At 48.5% G+C, this 21,926-nt stretch overlaps 1 protein-coding gene across 1 annotated transcript; it reads right to left on the bottom strand.

Annotated features, from left to right (window-relative positions):
- Positions 1-18,055: 18,055 nt before the first annotated feature.
- On the bottom strand, positions 18,056-20,906 carry INSM1 (INSM transcriptional repressor 1). The gene has a single exon (XM_001144246.6). It carries the CDS (start codon positions 20,740-20,742, stop codon positions 19,204-19,206), a length of 1,539 nt encoding a protein of 512 aa, XP_001144246.4. The 5' UTR covers positions 20,743-20,906; the 3' UTR covers positions 18,056-19,203.
- Between the last annotated feature and the right edge of the window lie 1,020 nt (positions 20,907-21,926).

Genomic DNA, 21,926 nt, shown 5'->3' with positions numbered 1-21,926 from the left:
TTGTCTGTGTGAGTAAGTGATAGACAGGGTGTGATAACAGTCCCTTGGTGGTATGGCTGAAGCCGGGCTGATGCCCCCGTCTAAAGACCCCAGCCTTCGCATGACAGCCTGGCCAGGTGGCCTCTGCCAGCATCGTGGGCTACTCATGGGCTAGGCAGCAGTGACCTTTCAGGACATTGTATTAGAAGTCTGTAAAAATCATCCATTTGTCCAGTTAGCAAATATTTTGAGTACCTAATACTTACAAAACATGGCTGTGACCTCACAAATGGTCTGGATGCCTTCTTGGGAGTCAAGCAGACCCTAAATTCAATGTTTAGCTTTTCACTGATAACAAGAGCTTGCTTAATGGTACGTCCTGCTTCTAATACTTGGTACCTCATCACATGAAGCTTGTTGTGGAGTTTTAGAGCTTTGTGGCTTGGACACAGTGGGTCCCAGCCTGTGCGTCAGCAGCGTTGAAGAATCTGTGTAAGTCAAATGCAGGTTCCTGTCTGCTACAGACTCTGACCCACCAGGTCTGGGCTAGAACCTCAGCATCTCCACTTTTTAAAGCTACCCAGAGGACGCTGACCTACAGGTAGATCTGGGCCAGCCCCATCAGTGATGGTCTGGGCAGCATTCATCCCCTGCCTGCGCTGAGGGAACATCAGAGACCACTCCCTGCAGGACAGCCCTTTGCTCTACAGCTGCTCCTAGGAGCTGCGTTTCTGCCACTCACTAATGACTCGGCGTCATAGGTGGCCCTCAGGACTCCCTGGATAATCTCCCTGGAGATGCCCCCGCCCTGGATAATTCAGGGATACTTCTCAGATATGGAAATGGTTATTTGAAATTCAAAGGATATTGTTCTCAAAGTCTTAAACAGTTTACTTTTTTATATCTTTGTTTTTGTTTTCACCAAATCGTTTTCTCTGCCACACATTTTATTTCTGGCAGAATGATGAGAGGGTGGGGAGACATTCTGGTCCATCCTGCGTCCTGTAAGTGATCAGGTCACCTTAAAAAAGTACTCATCAAATCTTGGGCCATATTAGGCCAAACCTTCAGCAGAATTCCAAAGAACAATCCAACTTCCAGTGCTTCCAAAAGGACCATTGTTACAAGGCCCTGATAGGTCTTTTGGGGCTTCTGCTAGGTACCAGAATTGAAAGAAAGAATATTTTTAAGGTACACCTAACCATAGTCAAGTGGTCTTGACTATGTCTAAGTGTTTCAGAAAAAAAACGCCAGTTATTTATGCCTCCTGCAGTGAAGCGTGTCTTCCAGCGAGAGGCTCACACACTGATATTTGTTCACTTCAGTACACATTCAAGCTAGCATTATGGTGCCGTGTATGTGCAGAAACTAAATTGAGGCCACTTTGGTTTATTAAACCGTTTATGTCAAGGGACACTAATCATTTGCTCTTTTGTCTATATCTGGAAATGGTTTTAGTTGCATTTTGTTTTTCAAACCAAAAAGTGAAGGCCGTGGAAATGGAGCACAAAGTAAACTTTGTCCCTGCATATTTGGTTTACTCAAGGCACGGATCTACAGCTGGAAAGGTCGCCCCCACCCCCACAATCTGACCACCTTCTACAGGTATGAAAACTGAGGCCGGAAGACGTTGGCTCACTGAGATTCACAAGGTCAGAAAGTGAGGCTCCAGGCAGGAGATGAGTTTCTGGGTTCCCACTTCTTTTTTTTTTTTTTTTTTTTCTGAGACGAAGTCTCACTCTGTCGCCCAGGCTGGAGTGCTGTGGCAGGATCTCGGCTCACCGCAAGCTCCGCCTCCCGGATTCACGCCATTCTCCTGCCTCAGCCTCCCGAGCAGCTGGGACTACAGGCGCCCGCCACCACGCCCGGCTAATTTTTTTATATTTTTAGTAGAGACGGGGTTTCACTGTGTTAGCCAGGAAGGTGTCGATCTCCTGACCTCGTGATCCACCCACTTCGGCCTCCCAAAGTGCTGGGATCACAGGCGTGAGCCACCACGCCCGGCCGGTTCCCACTTCTTGATGTCACCCCCATTTAGCAGCAATCACCGTTCTTCACCAGTGCATGGACTGTTTGTTGAAAATGTAGTTTCCACGTGCATTTTTGGTCACTGTAAAGGTCCCCTAATGCCAAGGCTTAGGCCACCCTGACCCTGCTGTCATAGGGACCAGGCACAACACAGACCAAGGGCTTCGAGTGTGGGAGAACCTGTTTTAACAAGAGACTTACCTACTCTCCCTACATGCAGAGATGACAACGCTGGAGTTAACCTCTCTCTATGGCTCCAGAAGCCATGGACTGGAACCCCTGGAAAGAAAAATTGCTCGTCTTCAACTCTGAAAAACAGACTTTGAGGTAAGAGCAGGTAGCCAAGGCAGGTTTTTCATGCTTGGTGTGATGCCCAGGCAGGTCGGCCACGCTCTGGAAGGCCACGGTCTGCTCTCTGCACTCAGACATCCACACGTTTACCAAGCACTTGCTACATACATTTTGGCCAAAATTGTCTTGTTTCTCTCCTGAAAATGTTTTCTGTTTCGGGAGTTTGAGACAATAAAGACATATCAATGTCCTTCCATGCCACAAGAACCACCTTGAGTGGAGTAGAATGAGACTCACTTCCCAAACCGAGGTCTGTTCTTAGCCTGCTGCAGATTCAACCCCATTTTCACCCGCAGAGAACAGGCGGCAGCCCAGCTAGGCAGTGCATTTCAAACAGTAGTGATACCCTCTCTGCCCTCGAGGTGCTCTCAGATCTGCCCCCAACACACACAAACAGCAGTGATAAAAACAGCAGGAACTCTCCAAAATGACACTCTTTCTGAATAATGAGAAAAAAAATAGCTGGAATTGGCGATGGCTTCATTTTTGTCATTGTTAGAATTTTAAGTTATAAGTATTTTGATACCTAAGTGTCCTAAGTTGGACAAGATGGGGGCAGCGAGACATTTATAATAAGCTGTCACATCAGGCAGTGTTTGTCTGGAAGATCTTGTGTTTCACAGAATGAGAGTGAGAAAGTAGGTCCCAGCTACTTTCCAGACATGGACAGCGCTGATCGGATTGTTGTTGTCGTTGTTGCTATTTATATCAAGATATTCCTACCTCAGATATCAGAGAGCATTATGTATGTGGTCAAAATTCTATTCAAACATTGTTTTAGGAAAGAAAGAGTAAATGCATAAATTATCTCTGGGACAAGAGGGCACTTTTTTATGTGTCAGGTGTCATTGCTAATCTTCCATTTATGTTCCCCCCACCCCCGTGAAAATGCTTGTTGAGTTTGACAAGGAATATTTTCCATGAAGAGGTCAGAGCCCTCGGCTTCCTCCTTGGCGTGGGGTCCTCAGGGCCTGGAAATTGGAGTGTGCTTCTCACTGAGGGCGTGAGGTGGGAAGGGGCTTGCTATTATAGATCCTGAAAGGATCTTTTTGACTTTAGAAAATAGCCTGGCAAAGAAAAGCTTTTTTCCGTGAATACTCAGGGACTGCATTATGCCCCTCAGATGATAGAGGAGAGTACTTTTGATCAATATTCCCTAAGAAATGGCCACTGGGCTAAGTGCAGAGGGCCTCAATAGCAGTCTCCCTCCCGCCCGACCTGCAGAGCGTCTGTGGCAAATGTCTCGGAGCAGTGGGAACCAGCAAGGGCGGTACATTAATGGTATCATCTTCTCCTTTTAAAAAAATGTCACCCCATTTTGTCCTCCATGTTGATGGCTGATTATGGGCCCAGTGGAAACAGTTATTTCTATAGCTTTCTTCGGGGAAATCTTGGATCTTCGTTTCAGGCACCAGGAAAAGTGACCCCCTGGAACAGTTTCAACCTAAAGGCGAGAGCAAAACGCTGGTGGGAAAACTCACATCAGGAGCTTCTTTTAATCAAGGAAGGTTTTTTTTCTTCTTTTTTTACTAATGATCAAGATTTTAATGAAATAGCCAAAGTACAAATTTGTATATTACATCAGCTGTTCTATACTTTTTTCTCTTAAAAATAATAATCTGCCTCTATTCCAACCCCCATCTCCCTAAGACTGATAAGCAGGTTATTCAAAAGAACATTCTCAGCTGGGAGCGGTGGCTCACGCCTGAATCCTGCACTTTGGGAGGCTGAAGCGGATGGATCACTTGAGGTCAGGAGTTCGAGACCAGCCTGGCCAATATGGTGAAACTGTCTCTACTAAAAATACAAAAATTAGCAGGGCGTGGTGGCGCGTGCCTGCAGTCCCAACTACTTGGGACGCTCAAACCCGGGAGGCGGAGGTTGCGGTGAGCTGAGACTGCACCACTGCATTCCAGCCTGGGTGACAGAGTAAAACTCTGTCTCCAAAAAAAAGGAACATTCTCTCCAGATTAATGCAAAGACATAGAAATAGCATCATACAATACACATTATTCTACAACATCCTTGTTAAACTTTACAGTGTCATAGGCACCCCTCCCTCTAGTGTATCATTTTTCGTAGTTGCATTTTATTCCTTAATACAGATGTACCTTAATTTACTCAGCCCATCTGTGCATTAAGGTGTCTTCCAGTGTTTGTCATAACAAAGACACCTGTAATAAACACCAGCACGCCTATATCCTGACACACTGCTGCTTTTATTTCTGTATGATAAATTTCCAAAAAAAAAAAAAAAGAAATTACTGAGTCAGAGAGTATATGTCATTGTTATGGACTGAATGTTTGTGTCTTCCTGAAACCCATATGTTGAAGCCCTAACCCCCAGTGTTTACTAGGAGGTGGGATCTTTGGGAGGTGACTGGGTTGCGATGAGGTCCTGGGGATGGGGTCTCCATGGTGGGATTAGTGCTCTTAGAAGAAGAGAGGCCAGAGCTTCTCTCTCTCTGCCATGTGAGGACACAGGGAGGAGGCTGCTGTCTGCAAGCCAGGAAGCAGGTCTTCACTGGAGAACCAAATCTTTGATCTTAGACTTTCCAGCCTCCAGAACTGTGGAAGATAAATTCCTGTTGTTCACGCCATTCCTATTATTTTAAGTTTAAGCCACTCAGTCTATGGTATTTTGTTAACGGCAGCACAAGCTAACTGAGACAGTCATTATAGTCCTAATAGATTGATTATTTGACCACTTTTGAATTCCATAAAGTCAGTTTTGGAGTTATATTTAAAAATGAAGCTAGGACCCATGTTTTCCCATGTTTGTATAGGATAACTCAGTAAATTACCCAACAGCTTAAGAAAAGAAAAGAAAAATTTTAAGGGGCACCCAGGAAAAAGGCATAATTTCAGCCATGACAAAACGAGGCATTTGTTGACCAAAGTGAGGACTCCCAATCAGTGTGCCCACACCGTATGTCTTTTCATGATAACGTTCCAAAGAATTTCTCAATTTTGAAGAAATTTTTGAAAATACTAACATAAATGCATCAAAATACACCACAAATTCACCTTGTGTCATAGATTGGAGAGGAACGTGGTCCTAGGAATCAGTGTTGGCTTCCAATTCCACCTGCACACACTCTTGAGCGGCCATTCCCTAGTCATTCTGGCTCATTTCCTCACCTGGGACTTGGGGCGATAGTACTGATTGTGGTAGCCAACCTCAAGGATTGCCCCAGCAATCATCACCTCCTGGAATTCATACCTATGCGTGGTCCTTTACATGCTGATTCAGAGATGACCTGTGGGACCAACGGAACTCAGCAAAAGTGATATATCTTCCAAGATTAGTCATAAAGGTATTACAGTTTCCACTTTGGTCTCCTGGATGGCTTGCTTTGGAGAGAGCCACCATGCTGTCAGGACACTCAAGCAGTGCTATAGAGACCAGCATCCATGTGAGGGAGCCATCTTGGAAATAGATCCTCCAGCCCCAATCAACCCTTCACTTGACTGCAGCCCCAGTGGAAAACTCAGTGTAACTTCATGAAGGACCCCAAGCCAGAACCACCCAGCCAGGCTGCTACTGAATTCCTGACCCACGCAAATAATTAGATATAATAAATCTCTGTTGTTGTTGTAAGTGCTCAGTTTGGGGGAGATCTGTTGTTACACAGTCATAGTGCTTGGGACATTGACCTAATGGTTGTTTTCAAGACAATGTACAGAAGGCATTTACACACAACAGTGCATTCTACTAGTGAACCGAGACCACCTCATTTTGTGGAGGGCTACATCAAGGAGCCAGACACCTGGGTTCTGCTCTCTATGTCTTAGATGAAGAGCCTTCTGATTGAGGGCAAGGCATTCAACATTCAGACTTTTCTTAATATACAAATCAATGAATCATAATCTATAAAGGATTGTTGTGAAGACCAAATGGAAAAATTCACATGCAGGCCGGGCATAGTGGCTCACGCATGTAATCCTAACACTGTAGGAGGCCAAGGTGGGAGAATCACCTGAGCCCAGTGGCTCGAGATCAGCCTGGGCAACAAAGTGAGACCCCCCCACCCATCTCTACAAAAACTAAAACATTAGCTGGGCATGGTGGTACGTACTTGTGGTCCCAGCTGTAGGGGAGGCTGAGGTGGGAGGATTGCTTGAGGCCCAGAGGTCAAGGCTACAGTGAGCCATGTTCATGCCACTGCACTCCAGTCTGGGTGACAGAGTGAGACCCTGGAGTGAAAATAAAAATTCATACTCAGGCAGTCTAAAAGCCAGAGAGCACTGAAAAATATCAGGTGTGTTCCTGATATCAGTTATCTATTGCTAATGAATCAGTAATAAATATCAGTTGTCTATTGCTACATAACAAATCACCCCAAAACTCAGTGTCTAAAAACAACCACTATCATTTTATTACAGTCTCACACAGCTCTGGGGGTGAGCAGGCCCAGCTGGGCTGTTCCCACCTGGGCTGTCTCATGCAAATGTTAGGGTAGAGGGGGCTGGCATCATCTTAGGGGCTCACCTGCTCCCCCAAATGTCTGGGGCTTGGTCATTGACTGAGATCTTAGCTCGGCCTCAGTAGAACACCTAAATGTGGCCTCTGTGTGTAGCTTGAGCTTGGCCTTTTCTAGCCTAGTCTCAGAAGTCACACAGTGTCACTTCTACTGCTTTTTATTTGAGAAAGCGTCACAAAGGCCCTCTTAGTTTTGGAGGGGGCAGTGAAGGAGGTAAGACCTCACTTCACAATGGGAGGCATGTCAAAGGGTTTGCAGAAGTGTTTTTAAACCTACACCAGGTGGCATTGAGATTATATACAATTTAAAATCAGTGTTCGGCCAGGTGCAGTGGCTCACACCTGTAATCCCAGCACTTTGGGAGGCCAAGGCGGGTGGATTGCCTGAGGTCAGGAGTTTGAGACCAGCCTGGCCAACATAGTGAAACCCCCATCTCTACCAAAAATACAAAAAATTAGCTGGGCATGGTGGTGGGTACCTGTAATCCCAGCTACTCGGGAGGCTGAGGCAGGAGAATCACTTGAACTCAGGAGGCAGGTGGTTGTAGTGAGCCGAGTTCGTGCCATTACACTCCAGCCTGGGCAACAAGAGTGAAACTCCGCCTCAAAAAAATAAATAAATAAAAAGTAAAATAAAATCAGAATTCACTCCTATCCTTGCAAGGATAATAAGAGTGAGTTCTCACCAGCACTTGACCTCAGTAACTCATTTAATCTCAACAGTGGCCTTGGGAGACACTTAGTTGCAGACAGCCAAATCCACTTTAGCCAGCTGAAGGAGATAAATAATTTATTAAAGGCTCTTGGCTACCTTGCTTTATGTCCAGGAGGGCCACACAATCAGGCTTTGTGACTAAAAGATCTAGAAACAACACTCAAATTGCCCTGCTAGATAAGTCCAGTGGCAGCTCACCTTACAACGCTGGGCCTTCACCACAGCCACCTCCAAGAGACAAATGCCTCTGCTCTCCCCTCCCCAGCACTGACTGCACCCAGTGCCACCTCTTTCATGTCTCTCTTCTGGATCCACATCTCTGGGGCACATTTGATGAGTGGTCAGGCACCTCCAATCGGAGTCAGGGTGACCTGACTCCTTTCTGTTGGACATTGGTCTTAATGCACAGCACATTTTCCATTCCCTTACAGCAGAGCCTAGCTGCAAGGGAGGCTGGAAAAGCAAGTTTCTGGATTCTACCTTGAGGAGGCAGAACTCATTGGATAGAGAATTAGCTGAGCATAAGAAGGGTATTCAAAAGGCATGGGGCAAGCAGAAAACATAGTAAATATCTGCTACAGGTGGGCACTACTCTTTCCTAATTTTATCAATGAGAAAACAGGCAGAGAGGATTAATAACTTGCCCATGGCCACCCAAAAATGGTGGAGATGAAATGATGAAAGCAGGTGTTTGTGCTCCAAACCCCTGGCCCCTAACAGCCCCAGCATGCTGGAGAAGGGGCTGGGTCTTTTGCATGTGAGCACATGAAATCTCACCACGGAGGAAGAGAGAGTGACCTGCTAGGATTATCAAAATCTGTCACTTCCTGAAGCTGCAACATTGGCACTCTCTTTGAGATATAAAATTAAATTTTTAATTGAATCATTTTGTTAAATATTACTAGACTTTGCATCTCAGAGTTAGGGTTTAGGTCCAGCCCATTTGAGTCCCTCTGCTGCCCTGATGTTAAAAGCGGGCAGGGAGAGCCTGAAACCCTGTGCTCAGAGACTTTTCCTTCTGCCACTCATGCTGGTTGCCATGGTTCTGGAATGGCCTATTCAGTTGCTTGCAGGTGTAGAATAGTAAGTGATTTCTACAAACAAGTGCTTTTAGAACCAAAGTGGAAGGTAGAGACCTCAATAGAAAGTGGCCTGGGCGCGTGGTGGCAGGTGCATGGTGGCGTGCGCCTGTAATCCTAGCTACTCGGGAAGCTGAGGCAGGAGAATCACTTGAACTGGGGAGGTGGAGGCTGCAGTGAGCCAAGATCGAGCCACTGCACTCCAGCCTGGGTGACAGAGCAAGACTCGGTCTCAAAAAAAAAAAAAGAAGAAAAAAGAAAAAGAAAAAAAAGAAAGTGGCCCGGGCAAGCTAACTTTCAGCAATATCCTCACTGTGGAGCTGCTTACAACGCCACCATTCACAGTGAATTCTTGCCTTTCTTACGGTTTGCATCTGCAGCACGTTAAAGCAAAGCAAAAAGTGGTGTCAAATCTAGAATCTGCTATGACGCAGATACCAGTGCCGTAGTTAACATCACGCAGTACTAAATTTACCCAGTTCTCTCGCCAGCATCTGTTATTTGTGTTTGCAAGTTGCGTCATGTAGAAATAACAAGTTTCTCCAATGTGTGAGATAAGAAATAACTGGAAATGATGTTACATTTGGCTTCTCGCTCTCTCTCCCGGATGGGACTTCCAGCCCATTATTTTGGAGTCAAATTGCCAAAGCACAAATCAACTGTTTCACGATCTGGACTGAGAACCATACATGTTCCTGGGCCACCGTATTGCACTCCCTGCTGTAGCAGCCCCTTGACAAGAAGGTGGAACCAAGGCCCCGGTATTTCACTGTCCATTTGAATTCTCCCACACTGGAGCAATTGCTGCCTTGGAGGTTTCTCTTTATGAACTTTCTTGATCTCAACTAAATGTCCGCACTTTCAGCCCACGTCATTTCACAGGGCCTTCCATTTCTTCAGATGTTACACAGGGTAATGACGGCTCCAACCTCTTGGAGGCATTGTGAGAACTCACTGAGTAATTCATATGAAGATCTTGGACCACGCAAAGTTGGTCAGCTAAAGTTGCTGAGTTAAAGTTATCTTCTGTCTTTAACTCAATTTTTAATGAATTGCTACCAAACATCCTTAAAATGTTAATATGAATTTAGTCTGTTAGCACTGTTATGAACCCATCGTGAGTTGGGGTTAGCGTGCCCGGGTTGGTGCCCAAGCCATCAACCCTTCCGAGGCCAAATTTACTGGGGCAACAACTGGGAGAACTTACTCTATCACCAAGACCTCAAATTTTTAACCAGTGCCTGTAAAACATCAACCTACATAGAGATTCCCTGGGGATCCTGTTAAAATACAGATTCCGACTTAGGAGGCCCGAAGCACGGCTGGCACTTCTACTCCCAGGGGATGTGGACCTACAGGTCCTTGAGCCACACTTTGAGTGGCAGGGCTCTAAGTGATACATACTACAGAAGTACAACACGTTGTCCACCAGCACCACTGTAAGGGAGATGCTCATGGGACAGGGTCAGAAACCTGCTTTAGAAAAAAGTTTCAAGTAATGGTTGTGAACCTCTAATCAGAGCAGAATTCTCATTGGTGGACATTGATCTATATCCTCCAAATGCTCAAACGCTTGCACAATTAAAAGAGGTCATCAGTTGCCAGGAAGGTGCTTGTTGCTATTAAATTAACACACTTTTGAAACAAATCAATGCTGAGTTAAAGTTATATTCTGTCTTTAACTCAATTTTTAAGTTAATGGTTACAAAAATCCTTGAAATGTTAGGTTAAGCCATATAAAATTATTGATAGCAATGTTTTTATTTTTACTTATAAAAACAGCAATGAGCCAAGCACTCACACTTGTAATCCCAGCACTTTGGGAGGCTGAGGCGGGCAGATCACTTGAGGCCAGGAGTTGGAGACCAGCCTGGGCAACATAGTAAAACCCCATCTCTACTAAAAATACAAAAAAAAAAAAAAAAAAGCCAGATGTGGTGGCACACACCTGTAATCCCAGCTACTCAGGAGGCTGAGGCACAAGAATCACTCGAACCTGGGAAGCGGAGGTTGCAGTGAACTGAGATTGTGCCACTGCACTTCAGCCCAGGCAACAGAGTGAGATCCTGTCTCAAAAAAAACAAAAAACAAAAAACAAAAAACAAAAAAAACAAAAAAACAAAAAACAGCAACGTCCTATGGTTCAACCTAAGAGTTGTGATTTCACCTGATAAATTAAACCATCACTGCAGTGAGAAAACAACTTTCAAACCAGGAGATAACCCTACTGTTCTGTGTAGATTTCTGTGGCTGACTTAACAGATTGTGATTTGTGTGTGTTGTCTGAGAGTTCCTGTAACTGATATGAACAGGAACAATATTAATAAAACTATCTTGGAAGCAGTTTCCAACTTTCAGAAAAACTAGTAAACTTCCTTATTTAAATTATCAGGGCCAGGTGTGGTGGCCCACACCTGTAATCCCAGCACTTTCAGAGGTCAAGGTAGGAAGATTGCTTGAGCCCAGGAGTTCGAGACCAGCCTGGGCAACATAGTGAGAACCCCCCCACCACCATCTCTACAGGAAATAAAAATTAGCCAGGCATGGTGGTGTGGACCTGTCATCTTAGCTACTCAGAAGGCTGAGACAAGAGAATCACTTGAGCCCAGGAGATTAAGGCCACAGTAAGCCATGATCATGGCACTGCACTCCAGCCTGGGTGACAGAGTGAGACCCTGTCTCAAAAAAAACAAAAACAAAAACAAAAACAAAAATCAGGTTAAAAAAACATGGCACCTTGGCCAGGCATGGTGGTTCACGCCTGTAATCCCAGCACTTCAGGGGGTTGAGGCAGGTGGATCACTTGAGGCCAGGAATTCGAGACCAGCCTGGCCATCATGGTGAAACCCCATTTCTACTTAAAAAAAATACAAAAATTGGCCGGATGTAGTGGCACATGCCTGCAGTCCCAGCTACTCAGGAGACTGAGGTGGGAGGGTCACTTGAGCCAGGGAGGCGAAGGTTGCAGTGAGCCAAGATCGCATCACTGCACTCCAGCCTGGGTGACACAGTGAGACTGTCTCAAAAAAAAAAAAAAAAAAATCGAAAAACAAAAAACATGGTACCTTAGGCAGTGACATCTGTAAAAACAGTGATACTAAATTTTGCAATTTTCAAGACTTATGAATGCTGAGTGAGTTTATGACGCGCAACACACAACCGAGCAAAGCAGTTTTCATAAGGACAAAATTTCTATCTAATCAAGGGGAGGAATTACTGCGCTATTTTATTGTCTATTGCGTGATATTTTGTCGGCAAACTTTTTCTATAAAGGGGCGAATAGTAAATATTTTAGGCTTTGAAGGCATGTGGCCTCTATCATAACTACTAAACTCTGCTGCTGTCGCATGAAAACAGCCATAGAGGCTGAGTATGTGAGTGAGCATGGCTATATGCCAATAAAACTTTATTTACAAAAGCAGGCTGGATTGAGCCAGTAGGCCTTAGTTTACCAACCCCTGGTCTAGCCTTTTCTGTTATAATAATAATAATAGAGATTGTGAAATACTGCAATGATGGCAGTAATTCTGGAATCCCAATATAATCTTAGAATGTAAGGTCACATTTACTGCTACAAATAAGTTAAGGTAGGTCTAATATGCATTTAATTGTTTTTTGTCCTTTTTAATCTGAATTACCAAAATTTGAAAATACTGAGGGGAAAACATGGTTTTCTCTGTGATTAACAGAACAAAAAACATAATGTTTCAAAAGACACAATAAAGATCTATTCCAAGACGTGAGGAAAACAGAATGTGTTCCTTTATGGTATAAAATATTTGATGAAATCTAACATGATTCTGTTCCAAATTGGGCACCCAGATTTGATTGATCCAGCCGCCTTTGTCCTGGGCAGTCTCAACCTGATCATTCTCATGCGCACCCTTCCTATTGATTTCTGCCCATCTCCTAATAACAATCTCCTTGTAGCTGTACTCATAAAATGGTAAAGGCTCGTTTTACATACTGTAGTTGATAAATAGCAGTAGAAAAGAACTGCAATCGATTGATGTTACAAGCTTTTAAATGGCAACACTGGACACATGCGTTACAGCCTAACTTCCCCATCCTTTTCTGTTCTTTATGCTGGGAGGAAACTGTAGCCTGATGTTTTTTCCTCCTGTGGAAAGCGCCGTCCTCTAAAACCCACCCTTCCATGCTGTAACGCCTCCTCTGCATCCTATCAGATTTGACACATAATAGCCTCTTGGCTCCCTCTCTTCATCCAGTTACCGTCAGGTGTGACTGTCACCTGGCTGTGGTGTTTGAGAAGGGGGCATTGCATCAGGGCCCTGGTCTCGCACAACAGAGACGAAGCAGATGTTGCATTCAAATAAAAGGCCCTTCTTTGACGGGTGAAAGAGAAGAAGAATGAATTCAGGTTGACATTGCCAGCATTATTGTCTCCCTGCTGCGCAATGCTTGGTCTGCTGGTTCAAACCACAGGGAAGGAGCAGGGAACACCTGGGTTCTGATGAAGGGGAGGCAGCTCTGGGAAACTAGAGGCATATTGTGCAAATAAGCTTCTCATAGACATTGGGGGAGCTGCAGGGCGTGCACATGGCATGCTGGAAACAGGCTCTCAGTAATCATGCCTTTGAATGTGTCCTGCTGGCAGTAAACATTCTGTAAGTTTCGTTTCAATGCGGTGAACGTTGAATGTTCTAAGGATGGTTTGTCTCCGTGGTGTGAGCTTATGCGAGGAACTAGAGAAAAAACGTTAGTGCTGATGCTTTGTGTGGAAATACCACCAGGAAGACCACACAGGATAGAAATCTTCAAACAAGACAAACACGAAGGCGATCACCCCAGAACCCATCTGCTCAGCATATACACTGCCAGAAGGAAGCAGCAGGTCCTGGACATTCCACTTTCCAGATGCTACACAGCAAGCCCACAATCCAAGTATGCGGGGTACAAATGATGATGGTAGGGGCTTAGGATACGAAGGAGTGTGTTTGGGTTAGGGAAAACGTGTTAACTGACTCCATATCATATGCTCAAAGGTGCTCTGTGATTCTGAGAAGCATATCAAGCCTTAATAATGACCAAAAAGTAGTTGTGATTGGTAAATTTGTAAGCCAGTTTGATTATCTCATCTAGCTATGAGAAATCAATTCCCTTCACCCCAAAGGTCCATCGCACATCCCTTGCTGGGATGACCCTTCTCATGAGGCTCTGTGACTTTCAAAACCCAATGTGGCCTGTGTTAATTTCCTCCTGCAGGTCCTCATGAGGGATGTGTCCAAAGAAACAGGACTCAATCATCTTCAGAAAATCCTCTTGCCTGGGAAGTTGCCCTGATGACACCAAAACCTGTAGCTGGTTGTTTGCAAAAGGTGAGGGGATGTTGAAAAGTATTCATCTGTTTCCTTAGCAGTGTCAGAAGGAGGCTGTAGTTCCCTAGCCCCTAGTCATCGAGATCACTGGGCAAGTAGGTGCCATCCATCTCTGGTCCCTTCTTCCTGAAGAGTCAACATACCTGGCCTCACTTGGAAACCTTAGCTGATGAAGGTGCGAGGGGACACGAGGAACTCTAGGCTGCAGCCCTTCAGAGGATGGTCTTCTGGCTCTGCATGTTTGTGAAGAGTTCTTTATTCTAGGATCACTGGGCTCTTGTGGGACTTGTGACCAGGTCTCCTTAAGTTATAGAGCCACCTCCACTGCTGAACTTGTCTTTGTGTTGCTGATGTGCCTGCTAGTGACAATTGCCATATTAGAACCCAGGAGTCATGAGTTCACCAGACTTTCCCTATGAGTATTGGTCATTTAATGTTGCAGGCAGGCAGTAGAGAAACGATGTTTCTCCAATAGATATGATGGGATGGAACTTGAAGATGCCTTTAGCTGCTATCTTTCCCGCCTAGGTGGGATTTTGGGGCTATTTGGGGTTGTGTTGCCAAAAGACCCATGAGATGTTTCCATCATTGAAGATGAGAAGCTGAGTGTCTTTAGGTCGCCAGTTTGCACTCCCCGCTTTGGTACCTCCTTGACGATTAAATGGAATCAAGATCCCTGCATGTTGCTATTCAGTTGGTTCTCACACTGGTATGTTTTGCCACCTGTGGATTTCTCTCTACAACTCAGTTTCCTCTTCGATCTCTAAATTCCATCGTTTGTAACTTTAACTACCAGAGCATTACAAATTCCTTTAGTCTGGCCATCAAAGAACCGTAACTAATTCTAGCTCTGTAAGAAGCTAACTGGGGGACTCATCTTATCCCATATATGATTCCATAGACTTCGCCTTCGGTCTATTTGCCAGAAAATTTTTCTACAAGACCTGAATGTCCGTTCTGCAAAAAGCAAGTTTCGCTCAAAGTAACCCTGCCACAGGCCAGTGGGTATGTAATGAATCCTCAACGCCATGGAACAGTACTTCTGGCAAAGAGGAGTGCCCCTGTCTAAGCGAAAAATGCAGGTCCCTCTGGGCTCCTCACTGCCCTTCATCTCCTGGGCTCAGGAATCTTTCCCAAATGTCCCACAAAGGCTCCAGAGACCCTCAGGGCATCTGCCAGGAGTATGATCTCTGGTTTACAGATGAGGAGACTGACGCTTTCAGGAAGTCAACTGACTCAACTTCAGAAAGCCCAACCTTATATGAGGCCCCTGTCTCTTTTGCAAGACAGTTGATACATGAAGAATTCCTGTAGTGTTATCAGGTCACTCAGGGTGGTTAGGAGACGCTTCTGCTTTGTTTTGAAGACTCTGCGGATGTCTGTGGAGTTCAGCCCAACTGGGGGAAGAGATAGCTACTCACAGAGCAAAGGGAAGCTGATGAGAAATGTCACACCCTCCTCGACAGCATCTGGGCACGGACGTGCTAGGCGCATCCACCCGTGGCTAGTGTTGCCCTGGCCGATGTTGCACACCCAGGTCTCTGCAGGACTCCAACATGCCCACAGGTGCCCTTGTGCAGCTGGAGTCCAGCCAGCCTCCTGGCTTCACTTCTGCTCTGCAAGATCTGGGTACTCCCAGATTGAACCCAGCGACAGGCCCAGGATCAGCTGAAAGGTGCGATCACTTAGTCCATGGTGCTACACAGAAGGAAGGCGTGCCTCCAAGCACAGGCCTCCAAGTGAGTCACACAAGTCAAACTCTTGCCAGTACAACGTGACTGCTCCGAGGGCGGCAAGAACCCCAGCGTTTCCAGGCCTCCAGGGAAAAAGCAAAGCAGGCAACAGGGGAAGCTGCTTCGAGAGGACATAGTAACTCTGAAGAAAGGGCTCAACCAGCGTGGCGTGCAGCTGTTCTAGCCACAGGCTCATTGTGGAACCAAAGGAATGCTGAACAGCCTTTTGCTTTTTATTATACCACATTTGTATGGAAGTAGAGAAGGGTGAAGGCACTGGCAAAAATCAAATCTCTTCCTTTATTTCTTCCCTCTTTTAGCTCCTCCCTCCTTAACCTTACTACTTTTCCTGACCCCCTGGGCCTCTCACCACCAAATCCTTGCTGTGGGATGGTATGGAATTCTCGGGCAGTTTCCAGGGATGGCCTTCCCAGCTTGCAGCAGCCCCAGAGCACACGGAATGCCTACAGCCTCCTTCACAGATTTGTTAAAAAGTGTGTGCGTTTCAACGTGATGTTCTCGAATGGGAACCTTGTGAACGTATTATCCAGGGAGGCAAGCAAAAGGGGAGAGAGCCTGATTCCCTTCCTATGTTCTGCTAACTCATATTGTGTTACCGTGATAAAAATTGACCAAGTTTTTCTATTTCTACGCTGTTTCATTGCCTTCAACTCCATTTACTATACAATTTCATTTAATATCTCACATAGATGCTTCGGGTTCCATTTATTCCATTGAAATAAATTTATACAGGGGATGAAGGAACATGTTTGTGAACAACCAAATTATATTTACCCTCATGAAGGTGGATCTTAGATGAATTCATGTTTTTGTGATTACAGACGAGAACCACAGTGAGCCCAACATAGTTACAAGCTACCATTCCTGCAGACGAGTCTGGACTCGCCATGTGCGGCCAATCTTCCAGTTTTTAAGGAAACTTTATTGCCACAGAACGTGCATACACTGACCCTCAGTTTGGGGTATCTTTTAATGTTTGGTGTAACTCAGAGAGAATATTTTCAATGCTCCCATTCTCCCGTATTACTGTTGCAGGAGGGGAGAAGCAGCAGCCATCATCAACCCACACATTTGAGTTTTTCTTCGTTTCGTTTAAAGTTTTTAGGATGTTATAAATGCTGCTCTGTCCCTGTGCTTTCCTATTGTACCAGCCCTGAGCTTTTTGTTCTTTTATTTTCCAAACTGGTAAAATATGTAGTCATCAGTGATAAAAAGCTACATGCAATTTGTCCTGGAGGCAACTTACCTGTAGAGGTTTCTCCTTCATTGTTATTCGAAGGCTGTTTCCAGATCCTCACAAAGGGAGGAATATTCCACATTCCTGCTAGCTGAGCCTGCTAGCTAAACCCCGTCCCACAGAAAACTTGAGGCTCACAATCTGAAAATGATCTCTTTCCTCAGTTTGTCCTTCCAAGTTCCTCATGGACTGCCCTTCCCAGCCTCATTCCAGCTCTTCTTTGGAGATGCAAATCCCTTTACTGTGCAGATTTCTAAAATCTCTTTGGCAGGCAAATGTTAGCTTTAGCGGACCTCAGGAAAAAAAAAAAAAAAGGCAGCAAAAACACACAAAAGGAAGGGAACACACACATGCACAATTGTGAGATTTAGCACAGCTCCTTCATGAGATGTTTCCAAGACAGAGGAAAACAACCCAAAATATTCACTGGTGAGAGTCAGAATTGTTCTTGAAAGAGCTGAGTGACACATAATGGAAAACATTGTAATTACCTGTTATTAAATTTAATACCCCAAACAGATGGTGTTCCATTTTCCCCCCAAACAGACTGCTCACCTGATTGGAAAATTATTTCTAAGCCCTTGCCCCCAGTTGCTTAACTTCCCATTGCATCCAAATGTGAATCGGGTTGCTGCCCGTGCTTTGCAAATCCGACGGTAAAGTCATTTCTCCTTTCTTGTCGTGAACAAAAACTACCCACTTTATTTATTTGAGGAATTACTATCACCCTGAGCCCCAAATTTTTGGGAATGAAGGACTTGCTAAATGAAAGTGCAGTGCAAAGAACAGCTTCTTAGGGACACTGATCTAGATTTCTCTGAAAAGATGCCCAGGGCCTTCATTCTAACCCGCCTCCTGGCACATTACTAAGGACCCCAACAAGGCTTGTTTCAGCCAGCCGCTACCAAGGCTATACCCTCAGGCTGCCAGAAGGGCAGAGTTCCGCAGCTGAGGTTCAGCTCTGAAAACCCACCATCCTGGTGGTTCCCTTTTTCCTAATAAAAAATAAAGTTAGATTTTAAGAAACCATCAGAAGCTCTATTTTAAATTCGTCCTGAAAGCATGTGATGCAGAAATCAGGCCACCACACTTTGACTTTGAAAATATTTTATTTGAATAGTAAATAGTTATACAGTTGAAACAGTTCTATTGAAGCTTTCTATAAATAGCTAACAATTAAGAAAATAATGTATGTAGAAAAGAGATTGCATTTAAAAGTAAGAGCTGTCGGTTGTACAAGGGCCCTGGGGACCCTCGAAGCAGAATAAATGATAGGTTGTCTGTAATTCACTCAGATAGGTATAAAAGTTAAAACTTTAAGCAGATCCCTTTAGAAAAAGGCTCTCTTCTAAAACGCACAGTGGAATGTCAAGAGTGGCAGGGTGGGGAGGGGGCAGCGCGCCAAAAAAATCTGCAATCAAATAATATCATAATCTTCATAATTAATATAAATAAATAAAGAATAAATAACAATTACTCATAAATCAACATATACATTTAGAGGGAACTGATAGTCCTACCTCAACAAAGATGATCAAACCAAAAAGTCTTACGTGAAACACTGAGGCAGTTACTACAGCATCTTCGGAACACTCCCTCCCTCCCCCCCAAAACAATCCCAGACAACAGTTCAAGGCATTTGTGGCTATACTAAAAAAAACTCTTTTTTAAGCAATTTGATTTGTTCACATACAAAAAGGTAAAGCCAGACTCCAGCAGTTCACAAGCCATAATAAAGCTAATCGTGTGGGAAGTTCAATTTACAGCCTGTGAAATATAAAGGCATTTATTCCTCAAGATTCACCCAAAACAACCCGTACGCTACATACATAGAGAGCAGAGATTGGTAGGCGAGGCGAGACCAGACCGCATTTCTAGACCATGAACACAGCGAATACTAGCAAGAAAAAAAGCTTCTCCCCGCCAAGGGGAGGCTTCCAACCACGAGACAAACGCGTACAGCTTTTCTCCCTTGTACAGAAAGAGACTGACTCCTGTTGCGCCATGGGGGAGGCGGAGGGACACAACGTAAAAGTGGGGGTTCCAAAAGGAGTCAAAACGAGAGTATGGGGTTACCGTCACGCCACACCGAGAGAAGCGGAGACGTCACTTTCACCCGGTGGGGGCGGGGGCGAGGCTCCCCCAGCGCGGACTCGGGTTCGGGGAGTGCAGGGCGCACTCTCTTTGTGGGTCTCCAAGCGAAGGCACAGTTCGGGGGGCCGGGGTGGAGGGCGCGCTCTAGCAGGCCGGGCGCACGGGCACCTGCAGGAGGATCACCTGTCTGTTTTCGGATGGGTGGCACTTGTTGATGTGCCGCGTAAGGCCGGGCGAGCTGTAGAAGGTGGCCGGGCAGTACTTGCAGGGGAACACCTGGGCGGCGTGCAGCAGGCGCAGGTGGCGCTCCTGGGCGCCCTTGCTGGCGAACGACTCTCCGCACACTGGGCACAGGTGGCACTCGGCGGACGCACTCAGGCCCAGCACGCCGGCCCCCTCGCCGTCGCCGGCCGCCTCCTGGGGCGCCTTCTCGTCGGGCCCGGGGTACAAGGCCAGTAGGTCCTCGGCCGGGGGCGCTGGCGGCGCGCCTTTGGCCTGCAGCGCCTGGTGGTGCGCCAGCAGGTGCTTGCGTAGGTAGGCCTGGCGGCGGAACTTCTTGGCGCAGTGATGGCACTCGTAGAGCCCGTCCTCGGAGCCCGACTCGGATACGCCGCCGGGGCTCGGCGTGTCCCGGTCGCTGCCGCCGCCGGGTGCCTCCCGCGCCTCAGCCCTGGCTGCTGCTTCCGGCTCCGGCGCGCGGGCGGCGGCGGGCGCGGGCCGCGGTTTGTGCCAGCGGCGGTGCGAGGCCAGGTTGGCCGGGCAGCTGAAGACCTTGGCGCACTCGGGACAGCGGTACTCCACACGCACGATGCGCGAGCATTTGTGCTGCGCCAGCGCGAACGGGTCGGCGTACTCCTCCTTGCACAGCTGGCAGATGAACTCGCCCAGCGGCCGCGCCGCGCCCCCCGCGCGGCCCCGCGGCGCCTCCACCGGGCCCTCCTTGATCTTGAGCCCCAGCACGGGCGACGTGGTCACCTCGTCCTCGAAGTGCAGCTTGCGGATGGCCTTGGGCTTCTTGGCGCCCGGGGCCTTGACTGCCTTGGCGGGCGGCTCCGCGGCGGTAGGGGGCGGGGGCCGCTTTCCCGGGGGCCGCAGGGCGGCGGCAGGGGGCAGTGGGGGGCCGGGGCCCGGGCCGCGGGCCGCCTCGGCGCCAGCCGAGAACGCCGTGCCCATCTTGAGCTCGGCGGGCGCGAAGAGCAGCGGGTCGCCGCCGCAGGTGCCGCCTCCGCCAGCTCCGCTCGCGCCGCCGCCGCCGCCGCCGCCCCCTCCGAGCAGCGCGGCGGGCGTGGGGAAGGACTCGGCCGAGACCGGCGAGCCCAGGTTGAAGCTGCGTTCGAAGTACTTGTGCTTCTCGTGCTCGCGGCTCACGGGCCGCGTGGGACTGTAGAGCGGCGCGGGGTGCGCAGCCTCGGGGTTGCCGAAGTGCGCGGCCCGCGGGCCCTGCCGGGGTGGCTGCGGCCCAGGCGCGCAGGCAAGCGCGGCGGCGAGCGCTGCATGGGCGCGCTCCGCGGGCGGCGGCGGCGGCAGCGGCTCGGGGACCGGGCTCGGCGCCGGGGGCTCGGCGCGGGCGCCCCCGCAGCTGGGCGAGAGCAGCAGTGCGCGGTCGCCGTCCTCGCCGCCGCGGACCCGGTAGGAAACGGGCGTGGACTTCTTGCTGCGCTTCACCAGGAAGCCGCGGGGCATGTTGGCGCGGCCCGAGGGCACGGCACTGGCTCGGTCCCCCCTCCGCGCTCGGCCCCGGCGGCCCTCAGTGCCCCCGGCCCATTGCCCGGGCGCGGCGGCTGCGGGACTCGCGTGGCGCCGGCGACGGCTCGGCCCAGCTCTGCGCCCTGCACGCGCGTCCCTGTCCCCGGGCCCGGCAGCCTCTCCCTTTTAACGGGGGGAGGGGGCCATTGTTCTCGCCTCCCGCTTCCCCTGGAGCCAATCAGCGCGTCCGCAGCTCCTCAGCCTGGCAGGGTGGGAGGGCGATGGGGCGGCCAAAAGGGGGCCGGGACTCGGGGGTCGCCCGGTAGGTGCGGCAGATGTACCTGAGGGCGCGGGGCCCCCGCGCGCGCCCCTTGGTCGCCCCGCCCGGCGCCGCCGCCCCGCCCGGTCCAGGCACACGCCCGGCCCCGCCTCCCTTCACGGTCTGCTGCTTCTCTATGGGGAGGCGCACGTGCCTGGGCTTTGTGTCTCTCCTCCGGGGGGCGCGGAGCCGCCAAATGGGCCCGTCCATCAGCGCGACAATGCACGCCCCCCTCCCGCGCGGGGATTACCCGCGGGTCGCGAGCAAAATAGCAACAAAGGAGAAGAATGGCCCCAAATATGTCAGGAGGGTTCAATCCGCGAGCCGGAGCCGAGGGGGAAGTTGTGCGCGCTGATTGGGTGGGGGCGGGGGCGCGCCGGGGCGGTGCGGGGGAGATCGTTGCGGAGGCGCAGTGGCTCCGCGTGGTGTTTGGGAAATAAACAAGAATCCGAGAGAGCAGCAGGGTCCGGACGGCCTCCGCCCGGACCTTGGACGGATGGGCCGCTGGACCCAAGAGGCCAAGCAAAAGGGTTCCCCGGGGTTCCAAGTGTGGACAGGGGGCCCGGCCTTCTGGCAGTGGCCGAGGGCGATGTTTGTGCTCGCAGCCTCCGCGCGCCCACGGGGCTAGAGAAGGTTTCTTTCGAGTTTGAGAAGGAATTGGCACGGCCTTCTCAGTCTCCCGAAAGCGCGGGATTGGAGCGCGGGCGGGCTGGGCTGGGTTCCCAAAGGAACGTGAATTTCTGAACTTTGGGGTTCTTGGAGGCTTGGGAATGGCATCTTTGGCGGGGCCCGACCCAGGCCGCCCGGAGCTTCCGCGTGGTCCAAGGCTCAGTTAATCCGGGTCGAGTTGGCCGAAGCCCGA

The sequence above is a fragment of the Pan troglodytes genome, chromosome 21, assembly GCF_028858775.2.
Source record: "Pan troglodytes isolate AG18354 chromosome 21, NHGRI_mPanTro3-v2.0_pri, whole genome shotgun sequence".
Taxonomy (NCBI): domain Eukaryota; kingdom Metazoa; phylum Chordata; class Mammalia; order Primates; family Hominidae; genus Pan; species Pan troglodytes.
This window is presented reverse-complemented; position numbering and strand designations above follow the sequence as displayed.

What these genes read in the sequence shown, in the direction of transcription:
- INSM1 (XM_001144246.6), bottom strand. Translation starts at nt 20,742, where the DNA reads ATGCCCCGCGGCTTCCTGGTGAAGCGCAGCAAGAAGTCCACGCCCGTT.